The sequence below is a fragment of the Cucurbita pepo genome, chromosome LG07 (assembly GCF_002806865.2).
Source record: "Cucurbita pepo subsp. pepo cultivar mu-cu-16 chromosome LG07, ASM280686v2, whole genome shotgun sequence".
NCBI lineage: Eukaryota > Viridiplantae > Streptophyta > Magnoliopsida > Cucurbitales > Cucurbitaceae > Cucurbita > Cucurbita pepo.
Window position 1 is genome coordinate 893,770 of NC_036644.1, and position 18,586 is coordinate 912,355.

At 36.0% G+C, this 18,586-nt stretch overlaps 3 protein-coding genes across 7 annotated transcripts; all 3 read right to left on the reverse strand.

Moving 5' to 3' along the window:
* Window positions 1-916: 916 nt before the first annotated feature.
* On the reverse strand, window positions 917-3,838 carry LOC111799171 (pentatricopeptide repeat-containing protein At4g21065-like). Of its 2 annotated transcripts, XM_023682591.1 has the most exons (3): window positions 3,677-3,838; window positions 1,209-3,427; window positions 917-997 (listed from the first exon to the last, which is right to left on the reverse strand). In XM_023682591.1, exons 1-2 carry the CDS (start codon window positions 3,770-3,772, stop codon window positions 1,229-1,231), a joined length of 2,295 nt encoding a protein of 764 aa, XP_023538359.1. In that variant the 5' UTR covers window positions 3,773-3,838; the 3' UTR covers window positions 917-997; window positions 1,209-1,228. The 2 variants fall into 2 exon arrangements, with proteins under 2 accessions (XP_023538359.1, XP_023538358.1); XM_023682590.1 differs by having other exon boundaries at window positions 917-3,427.
* A 369-nt stretch (window positions 3,839-4,207) lies between these two features.
* Window positions 4,208-10,707, reverse strand: LOC111799176 (serine hydroxymethyltransferase, mitochondrial-like). 3 transcript variants are annotated; one of them, XM_023682598.1, is made up of 15 exons: window positions 10,583-10,707; window positions 10,440-10,487; window positions 9,201-9,287; window positions 8,986-9,107; window positions 8,819-8,895; window positions 8,119-8,243; window positions 7,746-7,838; window positions 7,403-7,495; window positions 7,117-7,314; window positions 6,184-6,288; window positions 6,040-6,105; window positions 5,872-5,949; window positions 4,972-5,083; window positions 4,757-4,870; window positions 4,208-4,487 (listed from the first exon to the last, which is right to left on the reverse strand). In XM_023682598.1, the coding sequence occupies exons 1-15, from the start codon at window positions 10,667-10,669 to the stop codon at window positions 4,435-4,437; spliced, it is 1,458 nt and encodes a 485-aa protein (XP_023538366.1). In that variant the 5' UTR covers window positions 10,670-10,707; the 3' UTR covers window positions 4,208-4,434. The 3 variants fall into 3 exon arrangements, with proteins under 3 accessions (XP_023538366.1, XP_023538365.1, XP_023538367.1); XM_023682597.1 differs by having other exon boundaries at window positions 10,580-10,707; XM_023682599.1 differs by lacking the exon at window positions 7,117-7,314 and having other exon boundaries at window positions 10,580-10,707.
* Window positions 10,708-13,050: 2,343 nt separating this feature from the next.
* On the reverse strand, window positions 13,051-18,370 carry LOC111799178 (serine hydroxymethyltransferase, mitochondrial). Of its 2 annotated transcripts, XM_023682603.1 has the most exons (16): window positions 18,139-18,370; window positions 17,932-17,982; window positions 17,664-17,750; window positions 17,358-17,479; window positions 17,016-17,092; window positions 16,338-16,462; window positions 16,123-16,215; window positions 15,927-16,019; window positions 15,622-15,819; window positions 15,381-15,485; window positions 15,171-15,236; window positions 14,950-15,027; window positions 14,693-14,804; window positions 14,488-14,598; window positions 14,161-14,355; window positions 13,051-13,387 (listed from the first exon to the last, which is right to left on the reverse strand). In XM_023682603.1, exons 1-15 carry the CDS (start codon window positions 18,223-18,225, stop codon window positions 14,207-14,209), a joined length of 1,554 nt encoding a protein of 517 aa, XP_023538371.1. In that variant the 5' UTR covers window positions 18,226-18,370; the 3' UTR covers window positions 13,051-13,387; window positions 14,161-14,206. The 2 variants fall into 2 exon arrangements, with proteins under 2 accessions (XP_023538371.1, XP_023538369.1); XM_023682601.1 differs by lacking the exon at window positions 18,139-18,370 and having other exon boundaries at window positions 13,059-13,387; window positions 14,184-14,355; window positions 17,932-18,043.
* Window positions 18,371-18,586: the final 216 nt, after the last annotated feature.

The following is an 18,586-nucleotide window of genomic DNA, read 5'->3' on the forward strand; positions in this document are numbered from 1 at the left end:
CTTCGCTAACTAACATGATCATAACTCATCATTAACTATATATAGTTCTTTATCTTTGACGGACTATATCATGCTTTGATCATTTTAAAATATGTTGGCATAAGAAAGTTTAGTATGCGTACCCGTCTTGAAGGTTAAATTTCTTTGGATTACGGCAGGATACTATGAAGCACCCGACACGCTTTGTCTGCCAAAAGCCCACAAAGGTATTATTATCAACTATGGAAGCTGTAGCTAAATCAATGGGTTTCAAGACGCACATTAGCAATTTACAAGGTAATCATTTTGAAGATCTCACCTGAATCCTTGTCATTCTATCTGGCTATCAACCCTCTAGGAATAAGGCAGGCCCCTCCTGTATTATAATCTTAACTAAGCTTCTGACGAATGCCAAATGAGAGTAGAAGGCCCATCAGCGAGCACAGACTTCTTATTTCTCAGTTATTATGCAAGTATGTTTCCATTTCCATTTCCTGTTCTTCGACCTTGATCTGAAGTTGCTCCCACGTTCTTTATGGTGAACATTCAGAAATCAGCTGGGGAAACCAGCGAGTACCTTAAGATGGGTCATAGTAGATTTTTCACATTGAGTATAGTTGTCGAATGTCAATCGACATCGGCTTAAAGAGACTGTTGAGGATTGTTGGTGGGGAGTTCCACGTCGGTTAATTAAAAAGATGATCATGGATTTATAAGTAAGGAATATATTTCCATGGGTATGAGGCCTTTTGGGAAAACCAAAAGCAAAGTCACGTGAGCTTATGCTCAAAGTGGACAATATCATATCATTGTAGAGATTCGTGGTTCATAACATGTAACACATTTTCTCCTGGTTCCCGTCCAAAATTATCTCATTACACTGTTTGAGATAATGAAACCTTCAATTGACACCAGCAAATCAAGAACCGCCAAGAACAAGACTAAAAGACGCTGATTTTGTGTGCATCAACGCTGGAAACGGCATATCATCTAAGGCTGGAAATTTGTATAAGAGTACCTGTATATACCATCATCTAGTTTTGTTAAAATCTCTTAGCAAATTCGCTGACCTACCCCTTGTCATTCTTTCGCTATACAGAGAAGGAACAATGGTGTTGACATTAAATTGTCCTGGTATTTGTCTGAAGCTCAACAGAAATCAGCTTCATATGAATATTTTGACAGCTCAATGTCGCTAGGTTTGTACAAAATTTAAGTTCGTGTCTTACCCTGCTCTTCACCAAGGACACTAAAGAAGATCTCCGAAACCTCTACAAGAACAGTATCCGTTCGAAAACTTGTGAAGCTGCTTGCTATCTCGGATGACGATTTCCCTGCCTGTCAATAATGATACGAATCGGATAAAATTATGGCAGTCCCTACACATGGTGATGTTCTTGACAACCCGAATCTGGGTGGCTTTTGGCAGGTTTAACAAGCCAAAAGCAATGGCTAACTTCTCGCTGTGATAAATGGTGGACGAGAACACTGTTTCATCACCTTTCTCCTCTTCGATTACCTCCATATATTGAACAGGTTCGTAACCAAGAGGTTTTACTTCGTCGAGTAAAGTCTCCAACAGCTTGTACATCTCTGCAGTTTGACAGTGTGATTTGTCATTGGGTTTAAATGAATAAACTTTTTCTTTGATGCTAATCCAGCTCCAGTCCTTCAACTTTCCAAGCTTTTCTTCTTTCATTACTTTCCTCACTGTGGAAACATCCTTCCATCTCCCTGCAGAGATGTACATATTTAGCAGAGAGATGTAGGTCTCGGTGTCTTTCGGCCTGAGTTTGAGTAACTGCTCAGCAGCATAAAACCCCAATTCGGAGTTCCCATGACTTCGACATCCTGCAATTAACATGGACCATATAATTTCATTAGGCTCAAAGTTCATCTTCTTGACTACATCAAAAGCTTCTTCCACCCGACCCAACCTCATATACATGTCAATCATGCATGCAAAATGGTCCATTACAGGCTCAATCTTGTACTGCTTCTGCATTACTTCAAAGTAATACAATGCTTCATCCACCAAACCAGCATGGCTACAAGCTGATAGAACACCTACAAAAGTGATCTGGTTTGGTTTAACTCCAGCCAGTCTCATATCTTCAAAGAGCTGAAGTGCTTGTTGAGACAAACCGTGTCGTGCAAATCCCGTAATCATCGAAGTCCATGATATCAGAGTTCTTGAAGGCATCTCCAAGAAAGCTTTTCTCGCCTCAGCAATACTTCCACATTTGTTATACATACTAATCAATGCAGTTCCCACAACAACATCTGCCAAAACACCACTCTTGATGATCTGAGCATGAGTTTGTTCCCCTTGTTCTAAGGCTACTAGTCTACTACAAATGCTTAAAACACTGGAGAAAGTGAACAGATCAGGCTTTATACCCGAGCGATGTAATTTCTGGAACATATTAAGTGCTGTGGATCCACTCTTGTGAGCTGCAAGATCATCTTCAGCAGCATCCATCATTTTTGCATGCCCTGCGATCATTGAATTCCATGTAATCAAATTGAGGGTCTCCATACCTTCGAACAATTTCTGAGCCTCAATAAGCCATCCACATTTCAGGTATAAGTACATGACAGAATTTTTTATAGGTATGCTTGAACCATAACCAAGCTTAATGCTTAGTGAATGAATCTGTGCTCCTAGACTCAATGTTAGCATCACACAACAAGTGCTCAAGATACTGGTGAGAGTATATTCATTCGGCTCCACGCCTTCTGAGAGCATCTTGGTAAAGAAACTTAAACTCCGAGCTGCTTGACCATTATCACCACAGGCAGATACAACTGAAGTCCATGAAATGACATTCTTTTCCTTAATTTTCTGGAAGGCCCTGATAGCGAGTTCCAAGCACCCAAATTTAGAATAGAAGCTAGAAAGAGAGTTGCCAATACTAGTATCAAAATCTAAGTGATACTTGATGATATATGCATGAACTTGCTTCCCCAATTCGATAGATTGCAGGGAAGAACAAGCATTCAACACTATTCCGAGTGTAAAATTTGTAGGATAAGCTCCAGCCTGCAACATTTCGATGAATACTTTAAGAGCAGGCAGAGGCTGCGAGTTCTGAACATAACCAGTCACTAGAGTAGTCCAGGCAATGACATTTCTTCGAGGCAAATTATCAAACACTTTGCGAGCTTTTTCCATGACTCCACATTTCGCATAAACATTAACAAGATTGGTCATTACAAATAGGTCTTCATGAGTCCCAGTTTTTACGATATGACCATGGATAATTTCCGCTTCTGCAGCTAATTTTCTGTCTATGCATTCTTGCAACAACGGAACATAGTAAGAAGTTTTGACCGTCGTACCTTCTTTCAACAGAGACAGAGCTTCACGTACGTCTACAAACTTCGGCTCCGCATCAACATTCAGTTGAATTAGCGAGTGATTTTTCTGATACGACACGCTAGCATTCTACAGTATATCATAGAATCAACAAAACGACAGATCAAGAAAACGAAGCAGGCTAAATTCACATTCCATACGATTAGTTACGAACAAATTAAGAATCCAACATTCAGAATCCACAGTTTCACACTCCAACTCAACTGATACTTCTCACAAACCAAGAACAGAAGTCCGTAAGATCAATTCGAGTATTTTCAAAAGAATTTTTCATTTCAAATCAATCATGGCTCCATCGAAAGCAAACAAAAAGAGTACCTTATCCTTAAGGAGAAGGCTGGTAGAGTGTCGCTTTCTTACGTCGGAATCGAGGTTGAGAGCAGCAGTTAGGGTAACAGAAGGCAAGGAAGCCATGAAAGGAAGAAGGAGAAGGAATTACATAATAATGGCGGGGTGTTTATCCCTTCCCCATCCAATCGAATCCGCACACCCATGAATTGTGGAGGGAACGGCCTCTTCTTCTTTATATATATATAATGGTGAAAACATTGCGGTTAAATTTTGCGTTTACAGTAACAAGGTTAAATTAAGAGTAGTTTTAGGAGTCTAGGTAAATTTTTAAAAATGTCTAATAAATTTATATTAAATTTTATTTTTATTTTTATTTTTAAATTTTTAATGTATATGCATTAGTCAGTGTGAAAATTTTCCATTAATTTTTTTTAAAATATATCTTTTAGAACCAATTAAAAAATTTATAAGGTAAAATAAACATTTTTAAAGTCGAGGATAATAATTAATTTTATATTAATGTATATTTTTCTATTAGTTTATGGTATAATTATGATGTAACAACCTGAGGCCAATGAGACATTTATTTATGCATGTAAGTGGCTAACCAACTCCCACTAAGTTCTTATAAAAAGGTTCGGTACAACTTGGTTCTTCACTCTCTATATTTCATCGTACAACTTGGTTCTTCACTCTCTATATTTCATCGTCTCTTTCTCAAAACCTACGATTGCAAATTGCTTGGAGAACTTCTCGACCTCATGTCGAAGCTTTGAGATTTCATATTAAAATTCTTTATTTGATTGCACGGTTGCCTCGAAATCCTTCAACTTAGCACCTGCATTCACGATTGAGTATGTCAAAGGATTCTAAAAGATAGTGAGCCAACAAATGTGCAATAATGTGAGACGAGAGAGTTCAATATATTTTAATGCAGATCTGATGATTGTTCTAGCAGATATTGTCCTCTTTGGATTTTCCCTTTCGGGCCTTCCCTCAAGGCTTTAAAACGCGTCTGCTAGGGGAAGGTTTCCACACCCTTATATATAGTGGTTTGTTTTCCTCCCAACTAATGTGTGACATCACAGTTATGATCGAAAAACCGACCTTTAGGCTCAGCAGCCTTAATTTTTAAGGCTAACTTCAAAGCTTCATCAAAGAATTCAGCTACTTTCACAAAATCTGCTTCGAGGAAGCCTCTTGAAGTAAGAGCAGGGGTTCCTATATACACCAAATTTACACACATTTAGATACTTGAGCAGTAATTGGAGGACACGATAATGTTTCTTTCGTACAAAAGAAAGTTTCGCCCAAGGCCATACCCATACGGATGCCACCAGGAACCATGGCAGACACGTCCCCCGGTACTGTGTTCTTGTTAGCTGCAATGTGCACCCAATCCAAAACCTTCTCCACTCTTGACCCATCAATACCCTGCCAAATTACGTCGACGATAATAGTTATATCATGAACGTTAAAAAGTATCTAGTAGGTTCTTCAACTTTCAGTTCTGTATCCAATAAGTTACTAAATTTTTAATATTGTACATAATATAGGAACGGCGGCCCTATTTGGGCTTTACCTTTTGGGCTTCCTCCTGGAGGCTTTAAAATGCGTATGTTAGGGGAAGGTTTTCACACCTTTATAAAGGGTGTTTTGTTCTCCTCTCCAACCAATGTGAGACATCACAATCCACCTCCCTTCGGGGTCCAGCGTCCTCGCTGGCACTTGTTCCTTTCTCCAATCGATGTGGGACGGCCCACCAAATAGACCAATGTGAGACATCACAATCCACCCCCCTTCGGGGCCCAGCGTCCTCGCTGGCACTCATTCCTTTCTCCAATCGATGTGGGACCCCCACCTGATGGTATACTTACTGGCACACCACCTCATATCTACTCCCTTCGGGGAACAGCGAGAAGGTGGCACATCGTTCGGTGTCTAGCTCCGATACCATTTGTAACGGCCGGCCAAGACCCACCGCTAGCAAATATTGTCCTCTTTGGGCTTCCCCCTCAAGGCTTTACAACGCATCTACTAGGGAAGGTTTCCACACCCTTATAAAGGGTATTTTGTTCTCCTCCCCAACCAATGTGGCACATCACAGTATGTCTTTAGCCTATTCTTCAAATTTATAATCATCAGTAAGCGGTCGTCATAAAGAAAAATACCTGGATGAGAAGTATAATAGTTATAACGGTGACCCGGAAATCGCCCATTACCTTATTTTTCAAATTTATGAGGAGTAAATGATTATCAGTTCCACCAGATACAAGTTCATAGCCCTTCTCAATCAAACACTGCATAAACAATGAATTTGACACAGTAAACTACACTGATTTAAGCAAAGAATTCAAAGCAGTGAGAAAAACATGCACTAGTCTGTATACCTGAGCAAATCTTGAAGAATTATTGAGAACCTGTTGTTGGTAGGCTTTGTATTCCGGAGTTGTGGCCTATTGCAATATGGTAAATAAGAGAAATAACATGAATGAAAACAATTTAATTTTGTTACCTTGAAATAAATAAATAACCTGCTTTAGTGCAATCACCAGACCAGCTATTTTATGGTTGTGTGGGGAACCTTGAAAACCAGGAAAGACAGCGCTATTAATTTTGTCTTCATAGTCATAGAGCACCTGTCGTAGATTGTAATAAAATATTAGACAACAAATACTTTGTCTAAAATCACGACTCTCCACAATGGTATGATATTGTCTACTTTGAGCATAAGCTCTCATGGCTTTACTTCGGGACTCCCTCCCAACAATCCTCCCCTCGAACAAAGTACACTATAAAGCCTCCCCTGAGACCTACCTATGAAGCCCTCGAACAAAGCACACCCTTCGTTCTACTTTGTTTGACGCTTGAGTCATTTTTTACTACACCTTCGAGGCTCACCACTTTTTTGTTCGACATTTGAGAATTCTATTGACATGGCTAAGATATGGGCATGACTCTAATACCATGTTAGAAATCACGGGCATGACTCTAATACCATGTTAGAAATCACGACTCTCCACAATGGTATGATATTTGTCCACTTTGAGCATAAGCTCTCATGGCTTTACTTTGGGACTCCCTCCCAACAATCCTCCCCTCGAACAAAGTACACTATAGAGCCTCCCCTGAGACCTACCTATGAAGCCCTCAAACAAAGAACACCCTTCGTTCTACTTTGTTTGACGCTTGAGTCATTTTTTACTACACCTTCGAGGCTCACCACTTCTTTGTTCGACATTTGAGGATTCTATTGACATGGCTAAGATATGGGCATGACTCTAATACCATGTTAGAAATCACGACTCTCCACAATGGTATGATATTGTCCACTTTGAACATAAGCTCTCATAGTTTTGCTTTAGGCTTCTCCAGAAGACCTCATACCAATGAAGATGTATTCCTTACTTATAAATCCATGATCGTTCCCTAAATTAGCCAATGTGGGACTCCCTCCCAACACTTACTTCCTCTCCTTTTTTGTTGATCTCTTTAACGCCCTTTCGATAGAAAATCAGAGCCCCTCGTGGACCACGTAAGGACTTATTTGTGGTTGTTGTCACAATATCAGCATATTCAAAAGGAGATGGAATAACATCTGCCGCAACTAAACCAGCTAGGTGTGCCATGTCTGCCAACATGATTGCCTTATGTTTGTCACAGATCTATCACAATATTCAACCACAATCAAAATCAAATGTTATGTTACAAATGTAAAAATAAAACCATGATGGGAATATTCTAAAATGTAACCTTTCGAATTCGTGCATAATCAAACAAACGAGCATAGGCAGTTGCACCCGCAACAACGAGTTTTGGTCGAAACAAAGATGCACTTCTCTCCATCTGCATATCAGAAAAATCAACATGATATCAGTATACAATGTTAGGAATCGGATCTCCACAATGGTATGATACTGTCCACTTTGAGCATAAGCTACTTTGCTTTGGGCTTCCCCAAAAGGCCTCATACCAATGGAGATACGATTCCTTACTTATAAACCCATGATCATTCCCTAAATTAACCAATGTGGGACTCCATCCCAACAATCTCCAACATACAATTCGGTCAAACGGTACAGAAATATTTGCTAACCCCATCATAATCAATGTAACCCGTGCTCTCATCCAGCCTATATGGCATTGTCTCGAAGAATACTGAAACAAGTGAAATTTTCTTGGTAGCCGTCTGCAAAAAATTCAAATAAGCTAGCAATGTGAAAACAAAAGTTAAATTATAAATTCCGTCGTTCGGGTTTAGAGAAAGTTACAATTTAGTCCTTGTAGTTTTAAAATATAGAATTTCATCCACATAGTTTAATAAAATTTCATAAATAGTCCATATCATTAGCAATCACGAACAAATTTATGTTCGGGTTCTTGCCTATAAAGAAAATTTTATAATTTTTAAGATTACAGGGACTAAATTATAACTTTTAAGGAACAAATTTGTCGCTAATATTAAGCACCTGATAACCATGGGAAAGGTGTCCACCATGTGGTAAATCAAGAGACATAATTCTCTCGTGTGGTTTTAACAATGCAGTATATGTCAGAAAATTAGCTATAGATCCAGTGAAAGTCTGCACGTTAACTACAAATAAAAGAATATGCTCAGTTAATTGAATCAGAAAATACAGAGAAAAGCTCGTTGACAATAATTACATTAACTAAATCAGAAAATTCTGAAATTATATGCAAATCTATAGCTGAATCGCAAGAAACTCGAAGATAACTTAGGAAATAAAGATACCAGTGTCCCACATCGGCTAATTTAGGGAATGATCATGAGTTTATAATCAAGGAATACTCTCTTCATTGGTACGAGCATTGTGGAGAGTCGTGTTCATCTAACATGGTATCAGAACTATCCCCTAAACTTAGCCATATCAATAGAATCCTCAAATGTCGAATAAAGGACTCCAAAAGAAAAAAGAGTCAAGGCTCCTCGAATGCCCTAAACTTAAGGGGGGCGTACTTTGTTCAAGAGGAGGTGTTGTTGGATGAAAGTCTCGCATCGGCTAATTTACGGAATTAGAATACTCTCTCCACTAAGAGCTTATGCTCGAAGTGGACAATATCATACCATTGTGGAGAGTCGTGTTCGCTCACTAGCGATTGTAGTACTAAGAAAAGATCGTAATAATAAGATATGAACAATTATGATACCTCCCCATTTTGCAGGGTCCAATCGAAAGGCTTCTAGGGCACGTTCCTTGCACAAATTTTCGATGATGTCAGCGTACCTAAATCCATTTAGGGTTTATAATTAATTAGAACAAGAATCGAATACAGGAAATTGTAGTGTAGAATTTGAGATAGATTAATTGACATACTCAATTCCTCCATAGTATCTGGCACCGGGATATCCTTCACTGTATGAATTGGTCATAATCGAACCGACGGCTTCCATCACTGCTCTTGCGCAGAAATTCTCAGAAGGTATAAGCTCAAGACCCTTCAAATTAATAAACGACTTGTACATAGATTAACCTCGAAGCTTAAACTCAACTCAATTCAATCGAGCATTTCAATAGTAATAATAATGAACCTGGAACTGACGAGCTTTCTCAAGCTCGATGATTTCCGCCACTTCCGGAGCAACGACCTCGATCGGAAGGTTCAGCGGCTTAATCCACTAAAATCAAAATACCTCTTAATTTATACTTTGTCTCAAACATTCCGTTTAAATTTTTAAAAATAAAAGAAATTAAAAAAATATTAGAATTAAAAACGTAAATATTTTATTTCAAAACTATCCTTTTTAACTTTCAAAAATTACATTAATACTCTTTAATTTTGAAAGAAACCTTAATATCTTAAATTTTTAGAAAAAAAATGGAATTTTTTTTATGGGTATCTACCTATTTAATTGTAATTATCCCCGCTAGCTAATATTGTCTTCATTAGGTTTTCCCTTTTGGGCTTGCCCTCAAGGCTTTAAAAGCCGTCTAGAGTTAGGATTCGTTCTCCTCTCCAGACCCACCGAGCCAATATTGTCCTCTTTGGGCTTTCCCTCAAGACTTTAAAACGCGTCTAGGAGAAGGTTTCCACACCCTTATAAAGGGTGATTTGTTCTCCTCCCCAACCAATGTGGGACATCAAAATCCACCCCCCTTCAGGGCCCAGCGTCCTTATTGGCGCACCGCCTCGTGTCTGCTCATCTTCAGGGTTCAGCGAGAAGGCTTGCACATCGTCCGGTGTCTGGCTCTGATACCATTTGTAACGCCCCAAATCCACCGCTAGTAGATATTGTCCTCTTTGGGCTTTCCCTTTCGGGCCTCCCCTCAACGCTTTAAAACGCGTCATCTAGGGAAAGGTTTTCACACCCTTAGTGGTTTGTTCTCCTCCCCCAACCAATGTGGGACGTCACATTAATAGTATTTTATTGGCCCTCACTCTATTGCTTTTAATTATATATGATTTTATTTTGAATATAGTTAATTAATTGATTAATTAATATTAAACTAACAAAATTATTATAATAATTTATTAAAATATTTTCCTAATTTACTTCTTTAAAATTTTATTAAATGAATGTGATTAATTGAAATTATTTTAATATTAAAAATAAATTTAAAAAATGTAATTAATAATACATACATTTTCCAACCCAAAAAATCTCCTTTTAAAAATATACCGAAATTTCCTCATATGAAATAATAATTAATATTTTAAACTAAAATAAAAATAAAAATATTTATGAGATGAATAAATTAATACCAATAATTTTGGGATAAAATAAATGAATTTTTTTAAAAATTGAAAATCATAGAAATGGAATGCTTACAGTAGCTCGAGCCTCCCTTTCCTCCGCCGTGGAGCCGCCCGCAGAAGACTGCGACCATAGAAAACCAATGGAAAGTTAGGGCATAAGAGAGTAAAATCAGTCATTCTGAATAAACAATGACGGCGAGGAGAGAGAAAAACCGCCGTGTTACGGAGGAGGAACCGCCCGTTCACCGGAGAAACATTGGGTTTCGTAATGCCGACGGCAACTCTTCTTAGAAGCATCGCCATTGGTTTCCGCCCGTGATTGTCTTCTCCGATACGGATTTTTTTTTTTTTTTTTTTACTACAATATTGACTAATTTGAACCATATATATAGGGCTAATGAGGAGGATAAAGTCGTCTTTTTCTTTTATTATTATTATTATTATTTTGTTTAAGTTAATAAAAAAATAATTTTAATGGATAGATTTGAGCCATTTTTTAATTACATTTGATTCTCAAAATTTAAAAAAAAAAAAAAATTGGTTAAATTCTATTCTTTTATCATTAAAAGTTATAAAAAATCATATATTTAGAGAATATTATTTTGATTGAAAGATAGAATGATAGTTGACACGTACTCTATATTCGAGATAACTTTTACTTGTTACACGTTTATTGTATTATTTATTTTATATTTAAATGAAAAATATAATAAACGTATTTTTAATTATGTATTTAATAAATTCATGAATTTTTTTTTAAAAATAATTAATTAACTTATTAAATACAAAATTCATTTTTAAAACTTAAATTACTAAAAAAGAAATTCATTGTAACAAATTAAAATTTGAGTTTTAGGCATTATTTTGATTTTATGTAAAAGAAATTAATTANAAAAAAAAAAAAAAATGGTTAAATTCTATTCTTTGATCATTAATAGTTATAAAAAATCATATATTTAGAGAATATTATTTTGATTGAAAGATAGAATGATAGTTGACACGTACTCTATATTCGAGATAACTTTTACTTGTTACACGTTTATTGTATTATTTATTTTATATTTAAATGAAAAATATAATAAACGTATTTTTAATTATGTATTTAATAAATTCATGAATTTTTTTTTAAAAATAATTAATTAACTTATTAAATACAAAATTCATTTTTAAAACTTAAATTACTAAAAAAGAAATTCATTGTAACAAATTAAAATTTGAGTTTTAGGCATTATTTTGATTTTATGTAAAAGAAATTAATTAGGAATATGGGTTGAAAGATAGTGTGAATACAAGCATATTTTATTGGATAAAACTTCAATTAGAGATATTTCGAGCATAATTCATTGACAAGACATTAATTACCATTTCAAAAGTCGATAGTCCAATCTCTCAACTTGTAATTAAAGAGGATTATAATATATATATATATATATATATAAATTATATATATATATATATATTCGAATAAAGTTAAAATTTTATTTCAATAATATTTTTATGCTTTCAAAAAAAATTAAAAAATACTCTACTAAAAAATGTCTCTCCAGATTCTTCCTCCATATTAATTAACGAAAATGAACAAAATATTAATTAACGAAAATGAACAAAATTGTCACGAGCATTAGANTTATATTCGAGATAACTTTATTACACGTTATTGTATTATTTATTTTATATTTAAAAAAAATATAATAAACGTACTTTTAATTATGTATTTAATAAATTCGTGAATTTTTTTAAAAAAAAATAATTGATTAACTTATTAAATACAAAATTCATTTTTAAAACTTAAATTACTAAAAAAGAAATTCATTGTAAACAAATTAAAATTTGAGTTTTATGTAAAAGAAATTAATTAGGAATATGGGTTGAAAGATAGCGTGAATACAAGCATATTTTAAGAGATATTTCGAGCATAATTCATTGACAAGACATTAATTACCATTTCAAAAGTCGATAGTCCAATCTCCCAACTGTAATTAAAGAGGATTATAATATATATATATATATTTTTTTTTTTTTGAATAAAGTTAAAATTTTATTTCAATAATATTTTTATGCTTTAAAAAAAAAATTAAAAAATACTCTAATAAAAAATGTCTCTCCAGATTCTTCCTCCATATTAATTAACGAAAATGAACAAAATTGTCACGAGCATTAGAATATATTCTTACAAGTTTTCAAGAATTAATATAAGATTAAACTTACCATAATGCTAACATACTTTTATAATATCATTTCATTCCGAACTAATATTTACTTGATTAATGAATATCAGTTTGAAGTCATATAACACATGCAAGGTTCCCATACAAATATAGATTCTCACAATTTTGTTAATCGAAATTTAGAGACTAAAATAATAGATTAAAGAAAAGTTTTATGCGAAAATAATCTCACAGTTCAAACGAAAATTCAAATAACTANTTTTCAAGAATTAATATAAGATTAAACTTGAACTTATCATAATGCTCATCGGTGGTAATTTAACATACTTTTATAATATCATTTCATTTCGAACTAATATTTACTTGATTAACGAATATCTATCTAGACAAAGTTTGAAGTCATAGAACACGTGTAAGGTTCCCATACAAATATAGATTCTCACAATTTTGTTAATCGAAATTTAGAGACTAAAATAATAGATTAAAGAAAAGTTTTATGCGAAAATAAACTCACAGTTCAAACCAAAATTCAAATAACTAGGCAGATAATTGACAATCATTGTCTCCAAGAAGAAAACATAATCACAATCACACTTGTGAAGTGATTTAAATCTCAATCAGGTGTTCTTAGTTTAAGATATTCGATTGACAAGATTACTTCCCTTGTAGTGATTCCTTCCTTATGTAAACCTATAAATTAACGCTGGCAAAGTTCGAAGAACATAATGTCGAGATTTTATTATACTAGAAAGTCAAACAAAAAATTGCTCACAGGGATATTTATTTAGAGGAAACTTCTGCAGTTGGCCGTTTGCTGGAGGGTCTGAATCAGCAACTTTGACAACAAGGTTATCTGCATAAGCAGAATTATGGATGCTGCTTAATAGAATATCAAAATATCAATCTAACCCAGAATTATGACACTCTAAAACTTAGAAGAATCAAATCACTAGAAGAGTATTTTTAGGATTTTCCAAAGCACTTTAATTATCTAAACAGATTTTCAGAAGTGTTCTTCAGATTGTAACGACTCAAGTCCACCGCTAGCAGATATTGTCCTCTTTGGGCTTTGCCTGAAGCGTCTACTAGGGGAAGGTTTCCACACCCTTATAAAGGGTGTTTTGTTCTCCTCCCCAACCAATCAGGGCATCACAATCCACCCCCCTTTGAGGCCCAGCGTCCTCGCTGACACTCGTTCCTTTCTCCAATCGATGTGGGACCGCCACCAAATCCACCCCCTTTAGGGTCCAACGTCCTTACTGGCACACCGTCTCGTGTCTATCCCCCTTCAGGGAACAGCGAGAAGGCTGACACACCGTCCGGTGTCCGGCTCTGATACCACTTGTAACGAGTCAGGCCTACCGCTAGCAGATATTGTCCTCTTTGGGCTTTCCCTTTCAAGCTTCCCCTCAAGGCTTTAAAACGCGTCTACTAGGGGAAGGTTTCCACACCCTTGTAAGGGTGATTTGTTCTCCTCCCCAACCAATGTGGGACATCACACAGACTAAAACAACTTTTCATCTCATAAAGATCATCAAGACTCCCTAACCTATTATTTGTTAAAACTTGTTAAAGTTATTTATGGTATTCGTTCAACAGGTTATGGATGTTAAGAAATGTTCTAACCCGACTCCGCGGTAGATCCTTGCCTGCAACTTTGAGGATTCGCTTTTCAGTCTCTGTATTTCATTGTCTCTTTCTCAAATCCTATTGTTGGAAATTGCTTGGCATACTGCTCAACTTTGAGTCGGAGCTTTGAAATTTCAGATTGGAAGTCTTTATTTGCTTGCATGGTTGCTACGAAATCCTTCAACTTAGTACCTGTATTTACAATATTTAAAAACAAAGATGAGTATATCGAAGGTTCTAAAAGACATTAGTCCGATAAATGCACAAATACGAGACGAGAGTGGCCAGTATATTTTAAGGTAGAGAAGTATTTTGTTCAGGAACCTTCGCTATTGGCCTTAATCTTCAAGGCTAACTTCACAGCTTCATCGAAATATTCAGCTACTTTCACAAAATCTGCCTCAAGGAAACCTCTTGAGGTCAGGGCAGGGGTCCCTATGTACACCAGAAGTTCAGAACACAAAATTGGCATAAATTTAGATATTCTACCAGTAACTGAAGGACCAAAGACAATGGTGGAAGGGCATACCCATACGGATGCCACCAGGAACCATGGCAGACACGTCCCCTGGAACTGTGTTCTTGTTAGCTGCAATATGAACCGATTCCAAAACCTTCTCGACTCTCGAGCCATCGATACCCTGCCAAATGGAAATAACTTGGGATGATTTTTGTTAATTAAATTGTCATTATATTTGTAATCGTTTGCACCCAGCACTACTCGAACACAAACCCACGGATGAGGAGTATAATAGCTACATTGGCGGACAGGTTGTCATCCTTTACCTTATTTTTCAAATTCACAAGGACTAAATGGTTGTCAGTTCCACCAGATACAAGTTCATAGCCCTTCTCAATCAAACTCTGCATAAACAATTGATTTGACACGGTAAACTACACTGATTCAAGCAAAGAAGAAAGTTCACTCCATACACAAGCAAAACATGCAATGAAAAAGTACTATATTGATGATTTGTCAAAGGAGTCAGAAATTTTTCACTGCATACCTGAGCAAATTTGGAAGAATTACTAAGAACCTGCTCTTGGTAGGCTTTGTATTCCGGAGTTGTGGCCTATTGCAATATGGTAAAAAGGAGAAATATCATGAATGGAAACTAGGCGAACATCCAAATATCTAAATCTAGTATCCAAAATAAATTTTCGTGAAGATGGCCCCCAAATTTATTTGTCGAGAAAGACGAGAAAAAATAAACGACCTGCTTTAGTGCAACTGCCAGACCAGTTATGGTGTGGTTGTGTGGGCCGCCTTGAAGACCAGGAAAGACAGCCTGATTAATTTTGTCTTCGTAGTCATAGAGCACCTGTCGTAGATTATAATGAAATATTAGACCAGTAAGAACTCGCCATTGAAATTTACTTACATTTACTTCAAGGTGTAGTAGGAACCTTTCCTTACAGATTTTGTATTCTTTCTTACATTTTTAAGATCTCACTTACTTCTTGTCCTTTTTTGTTGATCTCTTTAACACCCTTCCGGAAGAAAATCATTGCCCCTCGTGGTCCGCGTAAGGATTTATGTGTGGTTGTTGTTACAACATCAGCATAATCAAAAGGGGATGGAATAACGCCAGCTGCAACTAAGCCACTGATGTGTGCCATATCAGCCAACATGACTGCCTTCTGTTTGTCACAGATCTGTCAGAAATCAAAATAATCACAACCAAGCCAAACGTTACACGACGTAGAAGTGTAAAATCCTAATGGAAGCTATTTTATAATCTGTCGCCAAACAAAGGAAAAACCTGGCGAATTCGTGCATAGTCATAGAGACGGGCATAGGCACTTGCACCAGCAACGATGAGTTTTGGTCGGAACAATGATGCACTTTTTTCCAACTATTAGAATTTTGCTCCATATAAGTTAGTTTATTTGAAATTGCAGTTTCAAGACAAATCAACAGGATATCCCAATAGGCGCAAACACAGAAGCATTTCGAACCTGGTCATAGTCAATGTAACCAGTGCTCTCATCCAACCTATATGGCACTGTCTCGAAGAATATTGAAACGGCAGAAATCTTCTTGGTATCAGTCTGCAAAAGGTTAAAGATATAAACATAGGAAAGTATCATATCAAACATCATAAAAAGTACAAGTTACCAAATCACCAAAAGCAGCAATGTCAAAACCAGGTAGTAAATTTGAAAATAAACACCTGGTAACCATGCGAAAGGTGTCCACCATGTGGTAAGTCTAGAGCCATAATCCTCTCATGAGGTTTTAATAATGCAGTATATGCCTGAAAGTTAGCCGGTGATCCAGAGAGAGACTGCACATTAACTACAAAAAAAAATACCATTCTGAGTTTAATCAAAGACGGTAGGTACTTTGGCAAGTTCTTTCACATAGACCAAACTGAATGGTCTCAGAGTTGGTTAAATAAAAAGAGAAAGCCAAACCAAAACACTAGACTTCAGTGGTTCACACTAGAGCAAATATCACCAATATGTCTTCTTTCCAAGTTGAGTCCAAAAGAAAAGGGAGGTGCAGACAATTTTCTGATTAATATATGAAACAGCCATCCTGTGGGTCTTTTATTTTTCATTGATCACACCATTAAAAGGCACCACGTCGAGAAAAGCTTGTTTATATGCATCAGAAAATTCTTAAAATGATTGCACATGTTCAGCTGAATTAACACGAAACTCAGGGCAAGACACAGTGAACTGCTATACTTATACAAAGAGAGTCTGAAACAAATTTATCACTTGGAAATTAATCACATATCATTAATTGTCTATCTAAGCATAGAAGCCGAAGGTGCAATCCCCCACCCTGCATAGTAATACTTCAAAAAAGAATAACAACAATAATATATCAATAGTTCTCATACCTCCCCATTTTGCAGGGTCCAAACGGAAAGCTTCTAGAGCACGTTTCTGGCACAAGGTTTCAGCCATGTCAATGTACCTAAATCCATTTGGCGTTTATAATTAGAAGCCCATAAACGAAAAGAAAAAAGAGGCAAACGAAAACAAAAGGAATTACATACAGAAATTATCGGTGACATCGCAGTAAGTTACTGATTCTAAGAACTTGCAATGTTTTTGCTAATATTAAGAAAAACTTATGATGGTCTTTCATGTAATTTATACTCTGTTCTTATTTTGTTTCAAAACTTCAACAATTTATTCCAAAAACAAAAGTACTCTGGAATTGAGATAGATCCACATACTCATTTCCACCATAGTATCTGGCACCAGGATATCCTTCACTGTACTTGTTGGTCATGACTGAACCAACTGCTTCCATCACTGATGATGAAGTGAAATTCTCAGAAGGTATAAGTTCAAAACCCTTCACATTCAAAAAAGAATCGTACAAGATTTGATGTTAATCACGAAGCTCAACTCAATTCAATGGATATCAACACCATTAACGACAATTTCAGCCTTAAAAAAATGAAGAAGCGAATAGATCAACGTCAAATTTTCAAAAGCACAAAGACCACGAAAACAGCTCGTAGTGAAACAAAAAATACCTTCCATTGACGAGCTTTCTCGAGCTCAATGATGTCTGCAATTTCCGGATCAATGACCTCGAGGGGGGCGTTCAGCTGCTTAATCCACTGCAAGCAAAATTCCTCCAAATATCAACATCGATTCAAGAAACTGACTCATCAAACAGATCTCGTACACTCCATGATCCACATACATTCCTTAGTCCTTATTTAAGTTCTAACTTCAACAAGAAATTTTTGCACCAGAAAAATGTAAATTTCTTCAGACATATATAAATGGAATGCTCACAGTAGCTCGAGCCTTGTCCCTTTCCTCCGCAGCGGCACCGGACAGAGAAGACTGCGGCCATATAAAACGAATTCAAACACAAAAACGAGTAAGAAAATTTCGGCATCAGAAGTTATCAAGAATGACGAATGTAAACACCATAGATATTATGAATTAACAATGGCGGTGAGAAATAAACAGAAAATGGAGGACAATATATGTTTGTACAAAAATCATTCNGAGAAACCGGCCATTGACGAGAGGAACGTTGGATTTGGTAACGCCGACGGCGAATCTTCGAAGCGCCATAGCCATTGGTTTCGGTAAGCGATTGAATCTCCTCCGATATCGAAATGCGTGAAAGGTTCCGCGCACTTTTGATCTGGTGCTCTTCCGTTGTCACCACTGCCAGTGGGGTTAGTAGGTTGGTGATGGAGGCCCGATGCCGGTGAATAAATATTAACTAAGCTATTTTTTTAATAATTTTTTTCGAAGTATATGTCTTAATAAATAGTTAAATAAAAATATTTCTAAATTTTAAATTTAAAAAAAAAATGTATTTTAAAAAGTAATAATTTTTAATTACCCATTTCAAAAATATTTTAAAATTTTTTAAAAAATAATAGTAGAGGTGTTGTTAAATTTTTAGGATATTTTTATTAATTATTTAAAATAT

Excerpts from the sequence above, each read along its gene's own strand:
- LOC111799171 (XM_023682591.1), bottom strand. The coding sequence starts at position 3,772 with ATGGCTTCCTTGCCTTCTGTTACCCTAACTGCTGCTCTCAACCTCGAT. Across the intron at positions 3,428-3,676 it reads GCCTTCTCCTTAAGGATAAG|AATGCTAGCGTGTCGTATCA; the intron begins GTACTCTTTTTG and ends GATATACTGTAG.
- LOC111799176 (XM_023682597.1), bottom strand. The coding sequence starts at position 10,669 with ATGGCGATGCTTCTAAGAAGAGTTGCCGTCGGCATTACGAAACCCAAT. Across the intron at positions 9,288-10,439 it reads AAAGGGAGGCTCGAGCTACT|TGGATTAAGCCGCTGAACCT; the intron begins GTAAGCATTCCA and ends TTTTGATTTTAG. Across the intron at positions 9,108-9,200 it reads AGAAAGCTCGTCAGTTCCAG|GGTCTTGAGCTTATACCTTC; the intron begins GTTCATTATTAT and ends ATTAATTTGAAG.